The sequence below is a fragment of the Erpetoichthys calabaricus genome, chromosome 5, assembly GCF_900747795.2.
Source record: "Erpetoichthys calabaricus chromosome 5, fErpCal1.3, whole genome shotgun sequence".
NCBI classification, from domain to species: Eukaryota; Metazoa; Chordata; class Cladistia; order Polypteriformes; family Polypteridae; genus Erpetoichthys; species Erpetoichthys calabaricus.
In genome coordinates this window covers 194,787,559-194,807,828 of record NC_041398.2, presented here as the reverse complement: position 1 = coordinate 194,807,828, position 20,270 = coordinate 194,787,559, and the positions used below count along the sequence as shown (strand labels likewise).

Sequence of the window (20,270 nt, the reverse complement as noted above, 5' to 3'; positions counted from 1 at the left end):
TGAATAAACCTTTATTTTTAATGTCAGTTGTTCTAAGGAAAGCTAATTTTCATTTCATGTTTATTTTTTTTAATATGAATTCATTCTGAATACCTCTTTAGCATCTGTAGAAGACATCAGTATATAGCCAGGCACACTGGCACTGAAGCACACATCCACACTGTTTCAGTTAGACTAGCATGTGTGTCTTTAGTGTCATCTCAGTAAAAATTTCTCAGTTACACTGGATTGTAAATTTTTTTTTTTTGAGATGGCCATATATAACTAATAAAGTTTCAGGGTTTCCTTACTGAGACTCCCAAGTACCATTTGTGGTTTTGGGGGGTTTGTAATTCATGTTGCCAGTAATTCCTTTGTATCTGTTTTATAGAATTCCCTTCTTGAGTGTCCTTTCATTGTAACATCTCAGGTGAATTTTGTCTGCCTGCTGTATCTTATAAGGGAGCTCTACTGTCATCAGTATGGCCTTGTCTTCTTTATTAGCAATTTGACCCACATACATACATATAGTACATATAAATGGACCCTTATATTTAGTTGCTTAGTTTCTCTAAATAAACTATTAATGTCATTTTTAGTTCATCGTAAATATTAATTGCATATAGAAATAAACTTTAAACATTATAGAATTTAACAGTTTCAGTTTTCATTGAAAGTATAGTAGATTAAATATTTACATGCCAGAACAGTCAATATGTTCTGTTCTGACAGTGTATTTATACAAATAAAAATGCACTTATACTATAGTTTGTCTTTACTCTAACAGCAATGTGTATTTTGAAATGAAATCGATTTCCAACAAATTGTGGAAATATAATCGCTACCGATACATCATGACATATCATGAGAAGCCATGGCTACCACCACCTTTTATCCTTCTGAGCCATTTGACTCTGTACATCAGCTGCCTGTGTCGCCACAGGGCAAAGAATGACCAAGAGGAAGAAGATGTTGGTCTAAGTAAGTGTTCATATAATTACCTTCAGAATATGGGAAAGGAGCTTAGTTGCAATAAAATATCAAGTAAGAAAAAGATATTGGGAAAGGTTCTTTGCATGAATGTTTTTTTAATCTGATAATTATATTTATAAATATTTAGTATTTTTCCTATATATCTGATTCCATTAAAATGTATAAACTAAAGATGACATAAATGGCATTTATCCAGATTCAGTTTAATGAACAAAAAAGTGAAATGCAATCAATGTGCCATTCTTTTCATTTACCTTGTTTTACTATTTCACCAGGGTATTTTCCTTAAAGGTTCAATTACACAATAATGCATAAAACTGCATATTAGATCATGCTTCCTTTTAAATTAGTAATATTCTAATCTGTGTTATTCCTAGACTTAAACTCTTCACCTAAAATTTCTTCTTATTCGTTAATATTCTCTTTAGGTAAAAATAATCACACCTAGTCTTGGCTGAGCATTTTCATATGAATATATTTCTTAATCCCACACAATTTCCTTTATAATTTCATTTCTTTGTTTCTATATTTATTAAATGACCAAAAAAAAAATAAGTGAAAGACATCAATTGGCCCTTGATTAAAAACTGCAGCCACAGTATTCGTCTCGTCCAGGTTGGGTGATTTTTTTTCCTCTTTATTTAGAGCATCTCAATAATCTTTTAATCACAAGATTACTCAAGGATACAGTGCATCCGGAAAGTATTCACAGCGCATCACTTTTTCCACATTTTGTTATGTTACAGCCTTATTCCAAAATGGATTAAATTCATTTTTTTCCTCAGAATTCTACACACAACACCCCATAATGTCAACGTGAAAAAAGTTTACTTGTGGTTTTTGGAAATTTATTAAAAATAAAAAAACTGAGAAATCACATGTACATAAGTATTCACAGCCTTTGCTCAATACTTTGTCGATGCACCTTTGGCAGCAATTACAGCCTCAAGTCTTGTTGAATATGATGCCACAAGCTTGACACACCTATCCTTGGCCAGTTTCGCCCATTCCTCTTTGCAGCACCTCTCAAGTTCCATCAGGTTGGATGGGAAGCGTCGGTGCACAGCCATTTTAAGATCTCTCCAGAGATGTTCAATCGGATTCAAGTCTGGGCTCTGGCTGGGCCACTCAAGGACATTCACAGAGTTGTCCTGAAGCCACTCCTTTGATATCTTGGCTGTATGCTTAAGGTTGTTGTCCTGCTGAAAGATGAACCGTCGCCCCAGTCTGAGGCCAGGAGCGCTCTGGAGCAGGTTTTCATCCAGGATGTCTCTGTACATTGCTGCAGACATCTTTCCTTTTATCCTGACTAGTCTCCCAGTCCCTGCCGCTGAAAAACATCTCCACAGCATGATGCTGCCACCACCATGCTTCACTGTAGGGATGGTATTGGCCTGGAGATGAGTGGTGCCTGGTTTCCTCCAAACGTGATGCCTGGCATTCACACCAAAGAGTTCAATCTTTGTCTCATCAGACCAGAGAATTTTCTTTCTCATGGTCTGAGAGTCCTTCAGGTGCATTTTGGCAAACTCCAGGCGGGCTGCCATGTGCCTTTTATTAAGGAGTAGCTTCCGTCTGGCCACTCTACCATACAGGCCTGATTGCTGGATTGCTGCAGAGATGGTTGTCCTTCTGGAAGGTTCTCCTCTCTCCACAGAGGACCTCTGGAGCTCTGACAGAGTGACCATCGGGTTCTTGGTCACCTCCCTGACTAAGGCCCTTCTCCCCCGATCGCTCAGTTTAGATGGCCAGCCAGCTCTAGGAAGAGTCCTGGTGGTTTCGAACTTCTTCCACTTATGGATGATGGAGGCCACTGTGCTCATTGGGATCTTCAAAGCAGCAGAAATTTTTCTGAAACCTTCCCCAGATTTGTGCCTCGAGACAATCCTGTCTCGGAGGTCTACAGACAATTCCTTTGACTTCATGCTTGGTTTGTGCTCTGACATGAGCTGTCAACTGTGGAACCTTATATAGACAGGTGTGTGCCTTTCCAAATCATGTCCAGTCAACTGAATTTACCACAGGTAGACTCCAATGAAGCTGCAGAAACATCTCAAGGATGATCAAGGGAAACAGGATGCACCTAAGCTCAATTTTGAGCTTCATGGCAAAGGCTGTGAATAGTTATGTACATGTGTTTTCTCAATTTTTTAATTTTTAATAAATTGGCAAAAATCTCAAGTAAACTTTTTTCACGTTGTCATTATGGGGTGTTGTGTGTAGAATTCTGAGGAAAAAAATGAATTTAATCCATTTTGGAATAAGGCTGTAACATAAAATGTGGAAAAAGTGATGCACTGTGAATACTTTCCGGATGCACTGTATATCAGAAAATGTACGTTTGAATTATGGATCAGTGATTACAAAAGTTTTCCTCCCTTCCCACATGAAATATGTTTCAGTAGGCTTTACTTCAAACCTTTTGTTTACCCATTTTAGTATTTTCAACGTACTCATGTGGCATTCCTCACAAGTCGTCTTCTTGTCTGCACAGAGAGGTTTAAGAGACAGCCTTTCCTAGGTAGTGTCTGAGTGGCTTGACATTGCTTCCACTTCCTGATAATTGAACCAACAGTACCAACTGGGACCCCCAGTTGTCTCCCAAACACACATGTGTGACAGTAAATAGGGTGAATGAGTTTGCTGGGCTGAACAGAGATTCCCAGCCCAAATATCGATCCCCTAACTGTCAGGTTTTCATCCACAAAATATGGCAATTTCAATCTGTTTCAAAAGGAGAACTTGCTTTATTTTATGGATTGTTAGTGTTTTACTTCTGCAATATCAGGTCATTATTATATTGCAGATTTTTATTTTTCAAGGATATTATCTAAATGATTTATGTCTCAAGCAGATTAGTACTTCCTTCATTTTTTTCTCTTCCATTTCTTTCTAAATATTTTATTAAAACAGACCATGATGAACACGCACGTGTAAATGAGACCAAGTTAAATGGTGAACTGCTGTTTTTTTAGTCATGTGCAACTCATTGTAAACTTGCAGCAGGTTAAGAAAACAAAAAGCAGTTCATACCAGAGAATATATATTAAGTGTCTTAACTAAAATAAAGCGTAACAGTGTTTCTTCAGCAATTAATAGCTTCAGCAGCAATAACTGGCAAAATTTCAGCCACTGCAGCACAAACTTATGCTCCCCTTCCACAACAATGAATACTTATGCAAGCAGCATATTTTCTTTTTTTCTTATTATTTTCTATAACAATGTCACATTAAAAATAATTCTGAGTTTCAGTGCTTTGAATTTTAATTATAAGAGAGATCGACATTTCAGTGTTCGATTTGTTATTTAAAAACTTCAGTATTAGTCAAGGGTCTGTATAGGATTGTATTTAAAGCCCATTCTCTTTCACATTCATTTGGAAATACTCCAATAAATGTGAGGAATGACTGAAGAAAGTTCAAAAGAAAATGCATGATAAAATATTTTCAGTAGTTGCTACTTAAAAATGTTTAACCACAAAGAGACTAAAATATTTTTTTATCTTTTCCAAAGAACTTTATTTGAGCAGTGATGAGCTGAAAAAACTTCATGACTTTGAAGAAAAATGTGTTGTAAAATACTTTTATGAAAAAAATGAAAGCCATCATTCCAGTCATACTGAGAGAATTAAAGTAACTAAAGAAAGGTAAGATGGCCCAGCTCTTAATGCTATGAGAAGTTACTTAAAATCCAGTTTTATAAATAACAACATTACACTTTCGTATCATGAAATTGTTTGATGAAACCTATTATGGCTCATACGCAGTACAGAACATGGATCTATCCCCCGATCCTGAATTAGACCAAACTGGATTGAGAATGTTATGTTAGAATGCAACATTTTCAGACATATTTAATATACTTTATAATCAGTAAAAAGTTTTGAAATAGGTATCCTATAATTTACTGTTTGCAGAGAAATGTAGAATGTCATCAATCCAAAAAACCTGCATTTGAAAAAAAATTCTGAATGTGAAAGTAGCCAGATGTACTGAACCAATGTGAATGAAAACCGTCATTGATAATATTGTGACCATATGTACGTATTAAAATAAAAATACAATAACTGGAAGGGGTTGGGGATGTTGGGATGACGATCACCAATGTTGTCTTAATACATCCTGCATCAGCTATCATAAAGGTAAAACCTTTGATCTTTGTGAGGTCGGGTGTTGAGCCCAATGTATCACAGCACAGAATGTTTTGGTTTTATAGAAATACTAGAGGGCTTTGCCCCCTGCTCGCTTCACTTGCCTACCCCAACCCCAAAGGGGCGAGCTATGCTCCAGCCACTTCGTGTCTCAGCCGCTCGCATTGTGAAGGGTGGGGGCTGAATGCACGCTAAGGAGATGCGGACGGATCAGCTGCTGGCTTTCTGCTGCCGCTGCCGAGATGCATATTCTGCTTGTCGTGCTGCGTGTCGATTATTTAAAAGCCTGTACAGCAGGTGTCCTTTTGTCTCACTGCCTTGTCTCGCGGGATGTCAAAGTGTCTTCCGAGAAGATCACGTATCGACCCAAGATTTTTTTATTATAATGGAGAGATAATTAAAGATACCTAAAACTGGAATTTACATACTATGTTAAAACTGCTTGCCATTGTACTTTTTTACATTTTTGTTATTATGGCGGTGGAAAAATAGTACCATGGCAAAAACATGTAAGTAAGAATTTCACAGTATTCTGTACATATGAAACTACTACTACTAGTGCAGTTTTTAAAAATTAATTCACAGACATATTGTTTATCTGGAGGAAGGTTCCCAACACTTTACAAATTTAAGCCCTCTCTCGTTTTATTTTTGGTTCCTATTATGTTTTTCTGGCAAGGCACCATACAAAGCAACAGTAATTATATCATTGTACTGTACAATTTCAAATGATGTCATCATGGGTAGCCCAGAAGTTCAAATATGTCACTTCATATACTAATTATAATTATAGTGACTGTTCAAAACAACAAGAACAGTGAGAGAAGTATTATAGGTAGTGGTTTGAATGCCACATATATGCTTAATTGACAAAGTATAATATTTTTTAAAAGTTTAGCATTTAACATATACTTTAAGTATACCTTTTTCTTTATATTTAACACTAGAAGGAATACCCAGCACTTCTTAGAGTGAGGGCACCAACAAAATTTTGGAATGAATCCTAGCTTGTTAACGTGTACAAATGAGGAGTCTATGTGAACATTAGTGGAGTTTAGTTATAACGGTGTGGATTTGGATACCGGGTAAACACAAGCAGTGGTACACGGCACTGTTCAGAGTGGAGGCAATGACTACATTTTGGAAAGAAATAGCTTACAGTCATCTCCCTGTATAAATGGAGAATCTGCATAAAACTTGGCAGAGATCAGTTCAACGGTGTGGATTTGCACACCAGGCAAACACACACACACACACACACACACACACACGGAAATACCCACTCAGCTTTATAGACTAGGTCTGCCTTCCAATTCACATAGATTGTAACAAAAAACAGTTGAAATAATAGTAACAAACTCTGTTGTGTTCATTGCAAACTCATATTTTCAATTATTTTTTGTTACTGTTTTTATAGAGCAGAAGAAATGTTTTTGCAGTTAAAAGATGTAATAGAGAAAATATATTTCATCAAAGAGTCCCTGCAGTCTCTAGACAGCCAACTAGGACATCTTCAGGATCTCTCTGCCCTTACAGTTGATACTTTAAAAGTCATCTCTGCAGTAGACAGCTTGAAGGTTGAGGAGGCTTTGCTGGCACACAAGAAACACTCATCCTGCAGAAAGATCCCCCACAGCTGGAGTAATGCCATGTATCTAAATCCATCAAATAGTCTTCATGAGGAAATTGAAAAGAAATACCATTATTATAGCACTCCACCATCTGTTTTCAGGCATCTGGCTCAGAGTCAACAGTCAACTCAATTGTATAATCCTCACAGTGCACTTGCATCACAAAATGATGACCAACACAGCCTAAAAAAGAAAGAATCAGAGAGTGAAACGGACACTTCAGGGGTCTGCTCAGATCCACAGTCAAGGTATGGTCAGTTCCTCCTGGTGCCACCAAATATGGAGTGTCTAATACATCCAGAAATCCATATGAATACCTCATTGTTGAATAAGCCTTCTATAGACAGGGATATCTCACAAGTGGAAAAGCAGGAAAAAAGCCCCTGCAGCATACCTCTCCAACTCAGTTTACAGAAAATACCAAAATCTTCTGAAGAGGTAGAAAAGCCCACTAAGAAAAAATGGAACTCTATGATTAATTTTCCAAGGAAAAGCAATGACAGTAGCTCTGGAAAGACACCTCTTAGTCCTCGAGCTTCAACTGTGATGAGTGACACCTCCCTGCTGTCAGATTCACATAGTGAAGAAAGTTCTGGAGGATATGTCAATTGGGCATTTAGTGAGGCAGATGAGCCAGGGATTTTCACCCAAGCCAAAAAGCACAACAAAGGGAAGTGTATTCATTCTGAATCCAACACAGTCTGCAACTGTACAAGTGGTGGTTCTTTAAAAGTTCAAATAAAGGAAACCCATTCCTTCTCATATAATTCAGATCACTCTGGAAACAGCAATGAAAGCTTTGAGGCTGCACCGAGACGGCGGAGGAGCTCTGGCCTTTTTTGGGTGAACCCACTTCGAAGGAGTAGTTGGTCTTTTTGTAAAAGCAGCAGCTTCAGAGCTCCAAAAGATGACAAACTCTGGAACTGTAATAAAGTACAAGGTAAGAGTGTACATTTTTGTGAAAAAAATATAAATAAATAAAAGTACAATGAATAACATCGGCTACCAGCAAAAACCTCCCAGTACTGCAAGGGATGAAATCATTCAATCTGAAACAAGGTGAAGTGGAAGATTAAATTAAATGTTTATTATTTTATATTCACACAAAAGTTTCTCTTTTGACAACTTTTATTAAGAGATAGCTAAGCAAACAAAGTTTGTTCACAGAATGAACAAAATTAATACAGAAAATACAAACGATTTTCAATTTCTGTTTAGAGGTAAAACTCACAGAATGTATGTTTTGAATTCAATTTCAATTTTGATAAAATAATGACATAAAAATGTTATCTCTAGACCCAAACAAATATTCACTTTCAGCCATGCGCTGAAATTTATGTAAACTCTAGTACAGGGACATATCCATACATATAATGTGATGTGAAAAATGATAAAATGAAAGTATATTATACTGTACATTCAATTCACAGACAATATGTTAAGTTGATGATCACATTAAGGAAGATATGAATGTAATGAAATTAGAGAAGGGCTGTATTAGCATTTTTTTCTTAATGTTAGGTATTGTGGTCGAGTTTTGAATAGTTTTGGATATCTGCAAATTTTGATATATTTGCATTTAGTTTGTGGATGATTTGGTTTACCTTCTGGTTTGGATATTTCATATACTTCATCATAATGAGAAATATACATTTTATTAAATAAATAAGGCTTTAACATTGAAAGTGCTGTGTCCAAAATATACCCTAATCCTAACCCCAAAACACTGTTTCAGGCATGGGTGTCTAAGTTTTGTAGGGGGAGGACAACATTTTCTATACAGTAATTCCTCGCTGTATCGCGCTTCGACTTTCGCGGCTTCACTCTATCGCGGATTTTATATGTAAGTATATTTAAATATATATCGCAGATTTTTTGCTGGTTCGCGGATTTCTGCGGACAATGGGTCTTTTAATTTCTGGTACATGCTTCCTCAGTTGGTTTGCCCAGTTGATTTCATACAAGGGACGCTACTGGCAGATGGCTGAGAAGCTACCTAATGAATTATTATTATTATTATTACCCAATCAGAGCACGTATTACGTATTAAATAAAACTCCTCAACTATATTGTGAGCACGGGGGCTGTTCGCACCCCTAGAGGATACGGCCGCTCATCAAAAAACGCTGAAAGATTACCTTCACATTGCTTTCTTCCTTGCTGGGCTTACATATAGCTGCTTTGTCAAGCGATATGCTTCCCACACGGTGCTTCGCATGCTTAAAAGATCGAACAGCACGTATTGATTTTTGATTGTTTGCTTTTCTCTCTCTCTCTCTCTCTCTCTTGCTCTGACATTCAATGCTACTGACGGAAGGGATGTGAGCAGGGGGGCTGTTCGCACCCCTAGACGATACGGACGCTCGTCCAAAAATGCTGAAAGATTACCTTCACGTTGCTCCCTTCTGTGCAGCTGTTTTGTCAAGCGACATGCTTCCCGCACGGTGCTTCGCATACTTAAAAGCTTGAAGGGCACGTATTGATTTTTGATTGTTTCTCTCTCTCTCTCTCTGACATTCTCTGCTCCTGATGGAGGGGGTGTGAGCAGAGGGGCTGTTTGCACACTGGCCTAGAGGATACAGAAGCTCCTCTAAAAAATGCTGAAAGACTACCTTTACATTGTACATCCATGCAGCTGCTTTGTCCGGCGGTGCTTCGCATACTTAAAAGCCAAACAGCCCTATTGATTTTTGTTTGCTTTTCTCTCTCTCTCTCTCTGCCATTCTCTGCTCCTGATGCGCACTCCTTTGAAGAGGAAGATATGTTTGCATTCTTTTAATTGTGAGACGGAACTGTCATCTCTGTCTTGTCATGGAGCACAGTTTAAACTTTTGAAAAAGAGACAAATATTTGTTTGCTGTGTTTGAATAAAGTTCCTGTCTCTCTACAACCTCCTGTGTTTCTGTGCAAATCTGTGACCCAAGCATGACAATATAAAAATAACCATATAAACAAATAGTTTCTACTTCGCGGATTTTCACCTTTCGCGGGGGGTTCTGGAACGCAACCCCCGCGATCGAGGAGGGATTACTGTAAAACAAAAAATTAAGGAACATTCATGGAAACCAATAGAACTAATAAGTTAGACAGGTATAAATATAAACAGTATATTTGGTCAATTAAATATCAATATTAGAAAATAAACCCCAAATAACAAAATATAAAATAAAATTTTAAAATGCATTTTTACATTAAGCATGTCAGATAGTGATATTATATACAAATAAATGTATAAAGTACAAGATTATGAGGTTATGTAGAGGATACAGTTGAGAGTTTGTTGCTTGAGCAGCAGCATTCATTTTGTGTAAACTTATTATTAACTTTGAAAGTTCATTCTTATGTTCAGAGATTTTAGCTCACACTCCTCATGCATACCCAGGTAAATTAGCATCTTACGTACTTGTCTTCAGTCATGTTTTCACATTTCTTATTGTGCTAAATGACGTTTCCACTCCACAAACTGTTATATGTCATTTTATAATAATAAGCAATGGCTTGCCAAATACCTTACCTTCAACAAGTCCACAGTGTGTCATCTGCATGTCAAAAAGTGATTAAAATTGTTTGGGGCAAAAATATTTTAAGTATATATATCGGCAGTTTATTTGTTTAAAGATATTATTATATTTTTTTTGTATTTTAGAATTTTCTAAATCTTCAGAAATCCAACCATCTGTGAGGTCAAAAACAAACACACAAGAGTATTGTGCAAAATCTGGAAAAAAACCAAAAAAATCTGCAAAGCTGCAAGTACCAGTAAGTCAATTGCACAATACATGAAATATAAAACCCTGAGAGAAAAGTGGGGTTTGTATTTATTGCTTTATTGTTTTCCATTTTATGTATCTGGGATCCTCTTGGGATTCCAGACACCTGAAAACCAAAGGCAAAAGCAGTGACATGTTTCAGTTGATGTAATAACAATCCATTTTGAGTGTGATCCTACCTTAGAGCCTAAGATTACTCAGTTAACCTCCTGCTCAGCCTTCAAACTGAATTGGACTTGGCGGTTTGAAAATAAATAGATATTATTTGAGAAGGCATTTTGTATCTACATCATTTAAATGTAGCAAATTACTTTAAAAGGTGCCTGTGTTCTCTTAATGTTTTATAATATGTGGTACAGACATATGTCCAATTGTAAATTTATCAATTTTAGGACCCACTTTATCTAACTCGTGAATAGGGAGAACATTAATATTAGTTTTGTAGTCTTTTTAATTTTAGAATAAATTATAGAGAAAGAGAGAGAAGTTGGGAGCATGCGCTGATTACAGTGTGGTTGCTGCACCCACCACATGGAGAACCACCGGACTGAGATCCAAGTGTAGTTGTGCAACGGTTGACACCTCAGCACCACACTGAACAGTGCAAGGCTTCTTACAGCGGCTGGGGTGCCAGTCCTGCCAGCAACCCTCAGGTTTTCCCTGCAAGTTGGAAGACCTGCTTGTAGGGCTGGGTGCCGATTAACGTCAAACCCAGGATGGGTAAATTATAGAACATTACTGAATTAGTCATGAACTAAATCTGTTCTAATCTTCTTGTGTAAACTGTATATTCAATAATATGGAGAAAGAATAAAAATTTGTATATACAGTATAGGCTTTCATCCGTTAACTGTTATTATGCTGTTATGTTCTTTAGGTTATAACTGTGGATGGCTGTTCCCATACTCCACCACTAGATTTTGATTTTTCAATGAAGGATTGCCATCAGTGTCCTAATGATGAAGATTTATTAAGAAACTGGTTGACCATATCCAGCTTCAATCAGCTAAGTATGTTCTAGAGCATAGTTACATGGAACCTTTTTTAGTGATCTGCAGAAATAAGGCCCGACTTAATTAATTCACTATATACTAACGTAAATATGAAAAGTTACCAAATATTTTAATATTTTTTTCCTGTGCAAAGTTTAACTCCCAGATCAAATCTGAATTGGGATAACTTAAAGAGTAATTAGCCTAGAAGGTTGAGATGGAATCCAAAATTATATTTCTATATTTTTTTCATTCACATTTTTGAATAATTGCCTCTTTTGTTTTAAGTTGGTCTTACTGTTTCTGGGGTCATGTTGCTTAAACTGCATGTCTTTGGATTGTGGGAGCAAACCAGGCCCAGCAGAGTAGGATCTCTTTTGGCATTGACGGAGATTCGAACCAGCAACCTTCGGGATAGCAGCGCAGATCCTTAGCCTCAGTGCCACCACTCCGCCCCTGCAAACTGATTGATATTCTTTTAAATTCCATTATGATTGAAATAAACTGTTCGTTGTATATGGTATTTAAGAAGCTACCATTATTTCTACTTATTTTTGACTTTCCCTGTTTATTAATGTTGGCTTTAGTGGTAGAGAGAGTGCCATTTTTCTTTACTTATGGTGGTAAATAAAATAATGAACCATCATACTTGTACTCAGCTTTCTCTTCATATTTACAAAGTTATTAAAACAAGGGCTTTTTTTGAAGCTATTTCTTGGAGAATGCATGAACTGTTTCAGTAGATTTCAAATGTATGCTTCAATTTTACATGAAGACAGGGCCGTCTTAATGCATGGACATGCTGGGGATTTGCCCAGGGGCCCCATGCTAATCTACAGTATATATGTTGTGAGTTGCTGGATGGTTATGTAGGTAGCTACTGTAGTTAACTATATTTTGCAAATATTAAATTAGATTAGATGTTAGATGTTAGATAGATACTTTATTAATCCCAATGGGAAATTCACATTCTCCAGCAGCAGTATACTGATACAATAAACAATATTAAATTAAAGATTGATAATAATGCAGGTAAAAAACAGACAATAACTTTGTATAATGTTAAATGTTAACGTTTACCCCCCCCGGGTGGAATTGAAGAGTCGCATAGTTTGGGGGAGGAACGATCTCCTCAATCTGTCAGTGGAGCAGGACAGTGACAGCAGTCTGTCGCTGAAGCTGCTCTTCTGTCTGGAGATGACACTATTTAGTGGATGCAGTGGATTCTCCATCATTGATAGGAGCCTGCTGAGCGCCCGTCGCTCTGCCACAGATGTTAAACTGTCCAGCTCCATGCCAACAATAGAGCCTGCCTTCCTCACCAGTTTGTCCAGGCGTGAGGCGTCTTTCTTCTTAATGCTGCCTCCCCAGCACACCACCGCATAGAAGAGGGCGCGCGCCACAACTGTCTGATAGAACATCTGCAGCATCTTATTGCAGATGTTGAAGGACGCCAGCCTTCTAAGGAAGTATAGTCGGCTCTGTCCTTTCTTACACAGAGCATCAGTATGTAAATGTAACATACAAGTTTTCTCTCACGTTTAAACTTATACATATAATATCTTCCTATTCTGTACTCTTTTTAAGGTTTGCAGAGAATGAATTCCCTTCACCAAAAACTTCAAAATCAAGAAACAAATGCCAATTGCTTGCAGTCAAGTGAGTTCTTGTGTTTGCCATGCCAGGTAAAGCATTACAGGTATTATTATAATTGTGACTTTAAAGAGTGTAGAATATTCCATAGCAGTAACAGCAAATAGCCCACATTACAGATTTAGACAGATGAAAACCACAGTCAGACTCTTTCAACAGATCTGATAGGCTTTCATATTGTGCTCATTTCATTACTATTTGCTTAAAATGCCATTTTAGAGACCCAATTCAAACCGTTTAAGCCACTACCACAGAAATTTGGTTATCTGGTGTTAGTCAATGCAGTCTGTTAGGGCATGAGAGTGTTTGACTATATTCTTCAACTTTTATTGTCTTTTTGCATTTCTTGTATTTATTTTGATAGAGGTTTTGTTTCTTTACTCTTGTTGGTTCTATGTGTTTGCTACTTTCATTTTCATCTAGTGCTTATACAATTGGGTTGGCTTCATGTAAGCAGAAAGTATTGCTTTGGATATATAGCATGTCCTCTGTCTTCACACCATGTATTGTTTGTGATTTTGGGCGTAAACAACTTCATTTTATCAAATAAGTTTAGACGAAGGTGTGCGATATCTGGAGAAGGGGCCACATGACTACTGTATAAAACTTTGTAGATCACTTGCCATTTTTCAAGTTATCCGCAGAACTCTGATTATCCATGAAAAATCTTTAAATTGCAGGGAATAAGGTTGAAATTCATTGCAAGATTATCAGACAGACTGATCAGATCACAGAGGTTCTTTTTGTATCTTATCATCATTTTAATTCTCTTTGTTAACGCTGGTGGTGTCATTTGTTTTATTTTACCAGTTCTATATTGCCAGATGTGTACAGCATTCTAGACTTGTCAAATTGTAGATTATTTCGTAAAAATAAGGTGAAATGAATATGTAAAATGTAGAAGGAATTTTGAGGGAATTCTGTATCTTAGTAAAGAAAATCTTATTTTTATTTTGATGAAAGATTGTTCAGAATACTATTCTAATACCTTGATGGAAGTAACAAAATTAGGAAGGAAAGATTTTGAAATGGATGTTCTTTTTTTAGGATTTTTCACATAATCGGAATTTCAAACATGCCAGTAGTCAACATGACTGTCAGAAAACAGCATGTCAAAATTAATAATAAAAGCCACAGATTGCAGTGTAAAGATCAAAAAGCAAAGTTCCTAACCAATTGTCTAATACCCTTTCCCTAACTAACCAGTAATTGCAACTGGTGTTTATTCAAAATTCAAAGATTAAAATGCATGAAACTGCACACCATGAACTTAAACATTACCCAAATGACTAGACAGGTAGTGTTGACATAAGATCATGTGACTAGCAAAGGACATCATTAATAACAGCTAAATAGCTGTGCCTGTAAGAATAACACAAAATATATTTTTTAGACATTTATATCACCATTAAAAAAAACAAAAAACTTTTGAAATCTTTTCCTGTTTTTGCACTCCTTTGGCTGCATCCCTTTTCTGTTCTACTGTATATTCCTTTCCTCTTTAGAAGTTAGTTTACTTAGACAGGCGCAAATGTCTTACCTTCGGTTGTAGATTCTACAATAAGACTTTCATTTGGTTTCTTTTATCATTCTATCATTGGCATTGCTAGGGATTTAACACAACATGTTCAGCTCTAGTTTAGTCTGTTTGTTTCCACTAAAAACCTGGTCACTTAGTGACATGTTTGGTTAATTTTGCACCTTTTTATTTCATTTTCCAGCTGAGTTCTTTGCACTGCATTATTCTTAGTTCAGAGTTAGTGTAGTATGATGTTTATCATTGTAAGGATGGCCTATAATAAAGTATGAGCTTAAAATGTAGTATTTTTCAGTCTATGCTCATTGTCTTTTTTATTTTGCTATGTAGTTAATAACTGTTTCAATTAATTTATTTATAAATTATTAACTATTTTACATTCATTTTCCTCATATTTTATAGGATCATGGGGACACCTCTGTCTTTAACATTAGAAAAGCTAGTCTTAGCAGAAAACCTTCGTAAGTCATTTTATATTTATGTACTTTATATTTATTTTTGTATCTTCTTAATTTTGTTTTCATGCAGTTTTCTACCTGCCTTAGTTAGTGCTAAATAAAACACACAATGACATCCACAGGTCTGCAGAGTCTTTGCTTTTCTACAATGTTCCTTATTCTAAAAGAAGAAACAGCACAATACAATATTTTCTTCCATATTTCCACTGCTATATCAAATATTTTCCTAAAACCAAAGATGATCTTAATGTAAAATGATAGCCTAATAAATTCACAAACAATCTCCCCTGTGTTTCCAAAGGCAATGGTTCTCTTTTCCCTCCATGGTCCAATTCAATTAAATGGTATGTTAATGTATATACAGTATTCTACAAATAAGAATAAGTAAAAATGGGATGTTGCTGTTAGTGTATTTCATGAGTGTTAAATGTTTCACTATATATTCCTTAATATTAATTATACGAGGGACATTCAAAAAAGTTTCCACACTTTTATATTTTCGTTGGAAACAGTGAAGGTGAGAGTAGTAATTGGGCATTAAAAAGTTGGTACGACTCTGGGGAAAATTGCATTGCAAACGAAGGTGACTATGTAGAAAAGTGATGTAATTTGTTTTTGAAATTCTTAATAGAGTAAAAAAAAGTACGGAAACTTTTTGAATGTCCCACGTATATAAATGTGAAAAATATAATTGCTCTCTTTCTCAAAATAAATGTTAACTCAAGAGTAGGCTTTCTACCATTCTTCATTGTGCCTCATTCCAAGTTTTTATTGTAGTTGTCAAAAAAATTTAATTTCCAATTTTTAAGCCCCGTCATTGCATAACTGTTTTTTTAATTGTCTAGTTTTAGAAATTAAATATATTGAAAATGTACAGAAGAATAGTTGAAAATAATACTATTTTTAAAAAATATTTAATTTTGATTTTCATTCATTTATGTTTTCTTTAGGGATCAAAGTATAACTGCAGTGGAAGGTGAGCCATATGTGATATTTTGCATCTGTTATTATGAGGCTGAATGGCACTGCAGTATATCAGGCACCATTGTAACAGTTCATTGCTACCACCCGTGTTACATCTCAGGTGGGGTATCTTCTGTGTGGTCTTTAAACCTTCTCCTCATATTAATGGAGATTCTCATTCAAAGGACTCTGGTTTCATTTCACAGTACAAGGACAATTGTGGGTATACACACAAGGATGTGTCTCATTGGGCAGATTCTCATTTTTGCAATTATTACTCCATGTTTTGCAAAAAAGTAAAAATTAAATTAGAAAATGAATTAATGAGGAGAGGTGCAGCATAGAGGACACAGGATTTGAATTCCACACCTGGTGACCGCCATTGAGGACTTTCTCTCCATGGTTTGTGCACAGTGTATCCTGGCTTTCTTCCTGTAACCCAAAGATGTGCAGGTTAGGCCAAAAGGCAACTCTGCATTGATTTGATTTGAGATAGTTCTGAATGTTTGCTCATTTGTGTCAGTGTGTCCTGTGAGGGATTGGTGTCCTGTTGGTTTCTGTCTAACTGACCAAACAACATTTATCTGTACGTACCTTATAGTTTTTAGGCTAGTGTTTAAGTAATATGACCTTTCAGGTTCATTAATGGCCCTTGGTTGGTGTTTTCTACAAAATGAAAGGCCAACTAATTTAGCACCTTCAGCTAGAGATAAAGGTTTTTCTCATTTTTAGTTGATGTGAGTTCAAAAGGTACTTTTCTTATTCAAAATCGCTCCAGTAGCCAAGGTTTGATTTACAAGTGTGATAGGTTTTAAAATGAAAGTGCAGACACAAATTATGACAAAAATGGATTTGTCCTTAGTGGCACTGAAGATGTTGTGCATTTGAGTAAAATCTGGTTCAGGTAAACCATAACCATGTCTTTACATTTTCTTTGCCTGCATGAGTCCCAGTCTCACACATTTTCATATACTTTCATTTACAAGACAATATCCATCCATCCATTTTCCAACCCGCTGAATCCAAAGACATTGTCACGGGGGTCTGCTGGAGGCAATCCCAGCCAACACAGGGCACAAGGCAGGAACCAATCCCGGGCAGGGTGCCAACCCACCGCAGGACACACACAAACACACCCACACACCAAGCACACACTAGGGCCAATTTAGAATCGCCAATCCATCTAACCGGTATGTCTCTGGACTGTGGGAGGAGACCGGAGCGCCCGGAGGAAACCCACGCAGACACGGGGAGAACATGCAGGAAGCGAACCCAGGTCTCCTAACTGCGAGGCAGCAGCGTTACCACTGCGCCACCATGCCGCCCTATAAGACAATATAAAGCAGTAAAATTATGTGTATTAGGATTATGATTGCTATCATCCAAAAATTACAGAGATTCAATATATATTTATTCAGTTAGGTAAAATAATGATGGATGTCTCCAATAAGCTATGTAGATATAAATGTGTGATATAATTGCAATAAAACTTTTTGACTCTGGATAAAAAATGTCTATTACAGGGATGACATCTTCGTTCAAGACGTCTCAAGATCTTAACTACCACTATTCAGGTATTTTGTTTTACCATTCAGTTATGTTGGTTGCATGGTGGTGAAACACATTTGTGAAGGTGTCTGCCAGTTTTTATCACAATCCATTGACATGTATGTAATTAAGTTAGTCAACAATAGTGAGTTTGTGTTTATATGAATCATGCAATGAAAATCCTGTATATTTCACTCTTGTGACTCTCCACTTTATTACAATTCTGGCAACAATTGGTTTGTGATGGAGCAGCTTCTGGTTGAATGTTGTTTTTGTTAATTTTGGGAGGTTATGGATGCTGCATGAAAATGTCCTGAACATTGACTTATTTAATTTCATCCGTCAAGAGAATTCATTGCATATTTAAAGTTAATACAGTTTCCTGCTTCCAGTGATGTCCCTTGTTAAAGTTATGCACTAAGGGAGAGCTGGCAATAGGACTTGGCTGACATTACAGCAAGTTATTATGGAAAATTGTGAGTTGTAATCTGCATGGTGGTAATGAGTTGGTGCTGAGACAACTGGGCTACATTAAGGCAACATCTTATTGTGCCTTCAGGCCCTTTCTGAGTGACCTCACATAATACAATGAAGTCTTATGATTGTAATGAAATGAGACACAACACCCCATTATTATGATGTTAGTACTAAGAAATGCAGTGAATAATAGAAAAAGTAAGGCTAAGTGAAAGTTACTTTTGTGTTTATCATACTAGCTGTCCCCTGTGACTCCGCCCGCGAAGCTGTGAAAAAGGACAAACTTTAAAAATCAATGAACAAACAAGTATCGCTAGCTGGTTGGGGGGAAGTACGCTCCAAAACGTGGCGACAGGTAGACTGACTCGAAAGGAGTCTGGCACTTGAGTGAGGAGGGCCTCGCTCAGCTCCCCACTCCTGACGTCACGCTTTCCCCATCCCCTTGGCCTACAGCCTCTCTCTTGGATTAGCATGAATAAATCCCTCCTGCAAGTGAACTATAATATTCAGTGTGATGAGAGAAGTCGGAAAATCAAGTGGAATTATAGAAAAAACCCAATCTAAATCCGTTAAGTAGTTCTCTTGTGAAATGCAGACAGACATACACACAGACAGACAGACAGATTTAATATATATAGAGATATGTGTTACTTAATAGTACTAAATAATAATATTGTCATTGTAGTTCTCCTTGTTAACCAAATTTCTGTCATTTTAAGTGTTTACACAAAATTGGAATGCTGAAAATGGGTGGGGAGGCATGGGTGCACAGCAGTTAGCACTTCTTCCTCACAGATCAATGAATGATGTGGCCAGTCGCTGTCTGTATACGATTTGTATATTCTTTGTATATGCATGTCTGCTTAGGTTTCTTTCCAGATACTTTGTTTTTCCACCACCACCCCTACAGACAGACTAAGTTAATTTGCAGAGTAGGTTAATTTGGCACTATAAATTGTCCCTGTGTGAATGAGTACATGAGTTGACCCTGCGATGATCTGTCAATGGTTGTCTTTTGCCTTGGGCCTGGTTCTGCCCAGATATGATCTTGTACCCCACAACCATAAACTGGAATGGAAGGTCTCAGCATATTATGTTATGTTAGCCACATACAACTGACATCAGTGACAGTTTCTTTACTATGACTGTGGATATTTTAAGCACATTATTGCACTATTGACATTTACATTTTTTTCAGACAAGTGTTTTATTGAGGTCTGTGTACTGAACTAATGTTTCCTTCCATTTAAATATTATTATGACTGCTCTATTAAACAAATTTGTTTAAGGGACTCAATTCCAGTTCACTGTGAAAAAGTTGAACTTTGCTTATTATCAAAAAGTAAACAAAGGTCTTACATCTCCCTCTTCTGGCCAAGAATATAAATGCTTTTGCTATTCATTGAAAACATTTGGGAAAAATGATCAATTATTATTGAATAACAGGAACATGTTTTTATTGCAGCTGTTGAAAGAAATAATTTGATGAGACTTTCTCAATCCATTCCATTTACTCCACTTAACCTATTTTGTAAGTGACAAGCTTTTCTATTTAGCTTTTCCTGTCATTTTCTTCTCCCATAAGTGTTACATTCTGTATAACAAGTTGTTCAATATATTATTTTATAACATCATTTATTATAAATGAAAAAACACATAAACCTGAATGAATCTATCATTTTTTTTTAAATGGATTATTAAATAAAAATGCTCTATGAATGTTGTTTCCTTTTACATGCTAAGTAAATCGGCTGCTCTCAAATGGCCTGACTATTAGTGAAAGTCAGTGTAATGGTGTCCTGCCTAGGGCAGGCTGCTGATTTTCAGGAGAGCTAGCAAGTGTAGTGTAAGGGAAAAGAAATAAAAGTGGCTGTTAAACTAGGACATCTTGACTTCAATTAGAATATTAGAAAATTCAATTTGAAAATTAGATCATATGTAACATTTAACTTGACATTTTGTTCTGTGATAACAGTTTACTTGTAAGAAGTTGTATTTCTTTGAACCAGATATTCACTTAATACCTTTAATATGTTTAACTAATTTGTAACTTTACATAATACTTAACAGCAGAGTATATATCATTTATCTGTATTCTGATTGATACAAAATAAAGTAT

The 20,270-nt window shown here is 36.4% G+C and overlaps 1 protein-coding gene across 4 annotated transcripts in view; it reads left to right on the top strand.

The window, feature by feature from the left end:
* The window catches only part of LOC114652139 (transient receptor potential cation channel, subfamily M, member 6), a 158,347-nt gene that overhangs the window by 119,944 nt on the left and 18,133 nt on the right, over window positions 1–20,270 (top strand). For 3 of the 4 annotated variants that reach the window (XR_007935172.1, XM_051928453.1, XM_051928452.1), the window contains exons 24-33: window positions 767–960; window positions 4,486–4,618; window positions 6,540–7,693; window positions 10,400–10,512; window positions 11,401–11,533; window positions 13,103–13,200; window positions 15,108–15,166; window positions 16,114–16,139; window positions 17,650–17,700; window positions 19,617–19,682. Coding sequence is in view for 3 of the 4 variants with exons in the window: in XM_051928453.1 (XP_051784413.1) it covers window positions 767–960; window positions 4,486–4,618; window positions 6,540–7,693; window positions 10,400–10,512; window positions 11,401–11,533; window positions 13,103–13,200; window positions 15,108–15,166; window positions 16,114–16,139; window positions 17,650–17,700; window positions 19,617–19,682 (2,027 nt within the window). In the remaining variant the exon portion in view is untranslated. The remainder of the gene's footprint in view (window positions 1–766; window positions 961–4,485; window positions 4,619–6,539; window positions 7,694–10,399; window positions 10,513–11,400; window positions 11,534–13,102; window positions 13,201–15,107; window positions 15,167–16,113; window positions 16,140–17,649; window positions 17,701–19,616; window positions 19,683–20,270) is intronic. The other variant, XM_051928454.1, reaches the window with a different exon arrangement.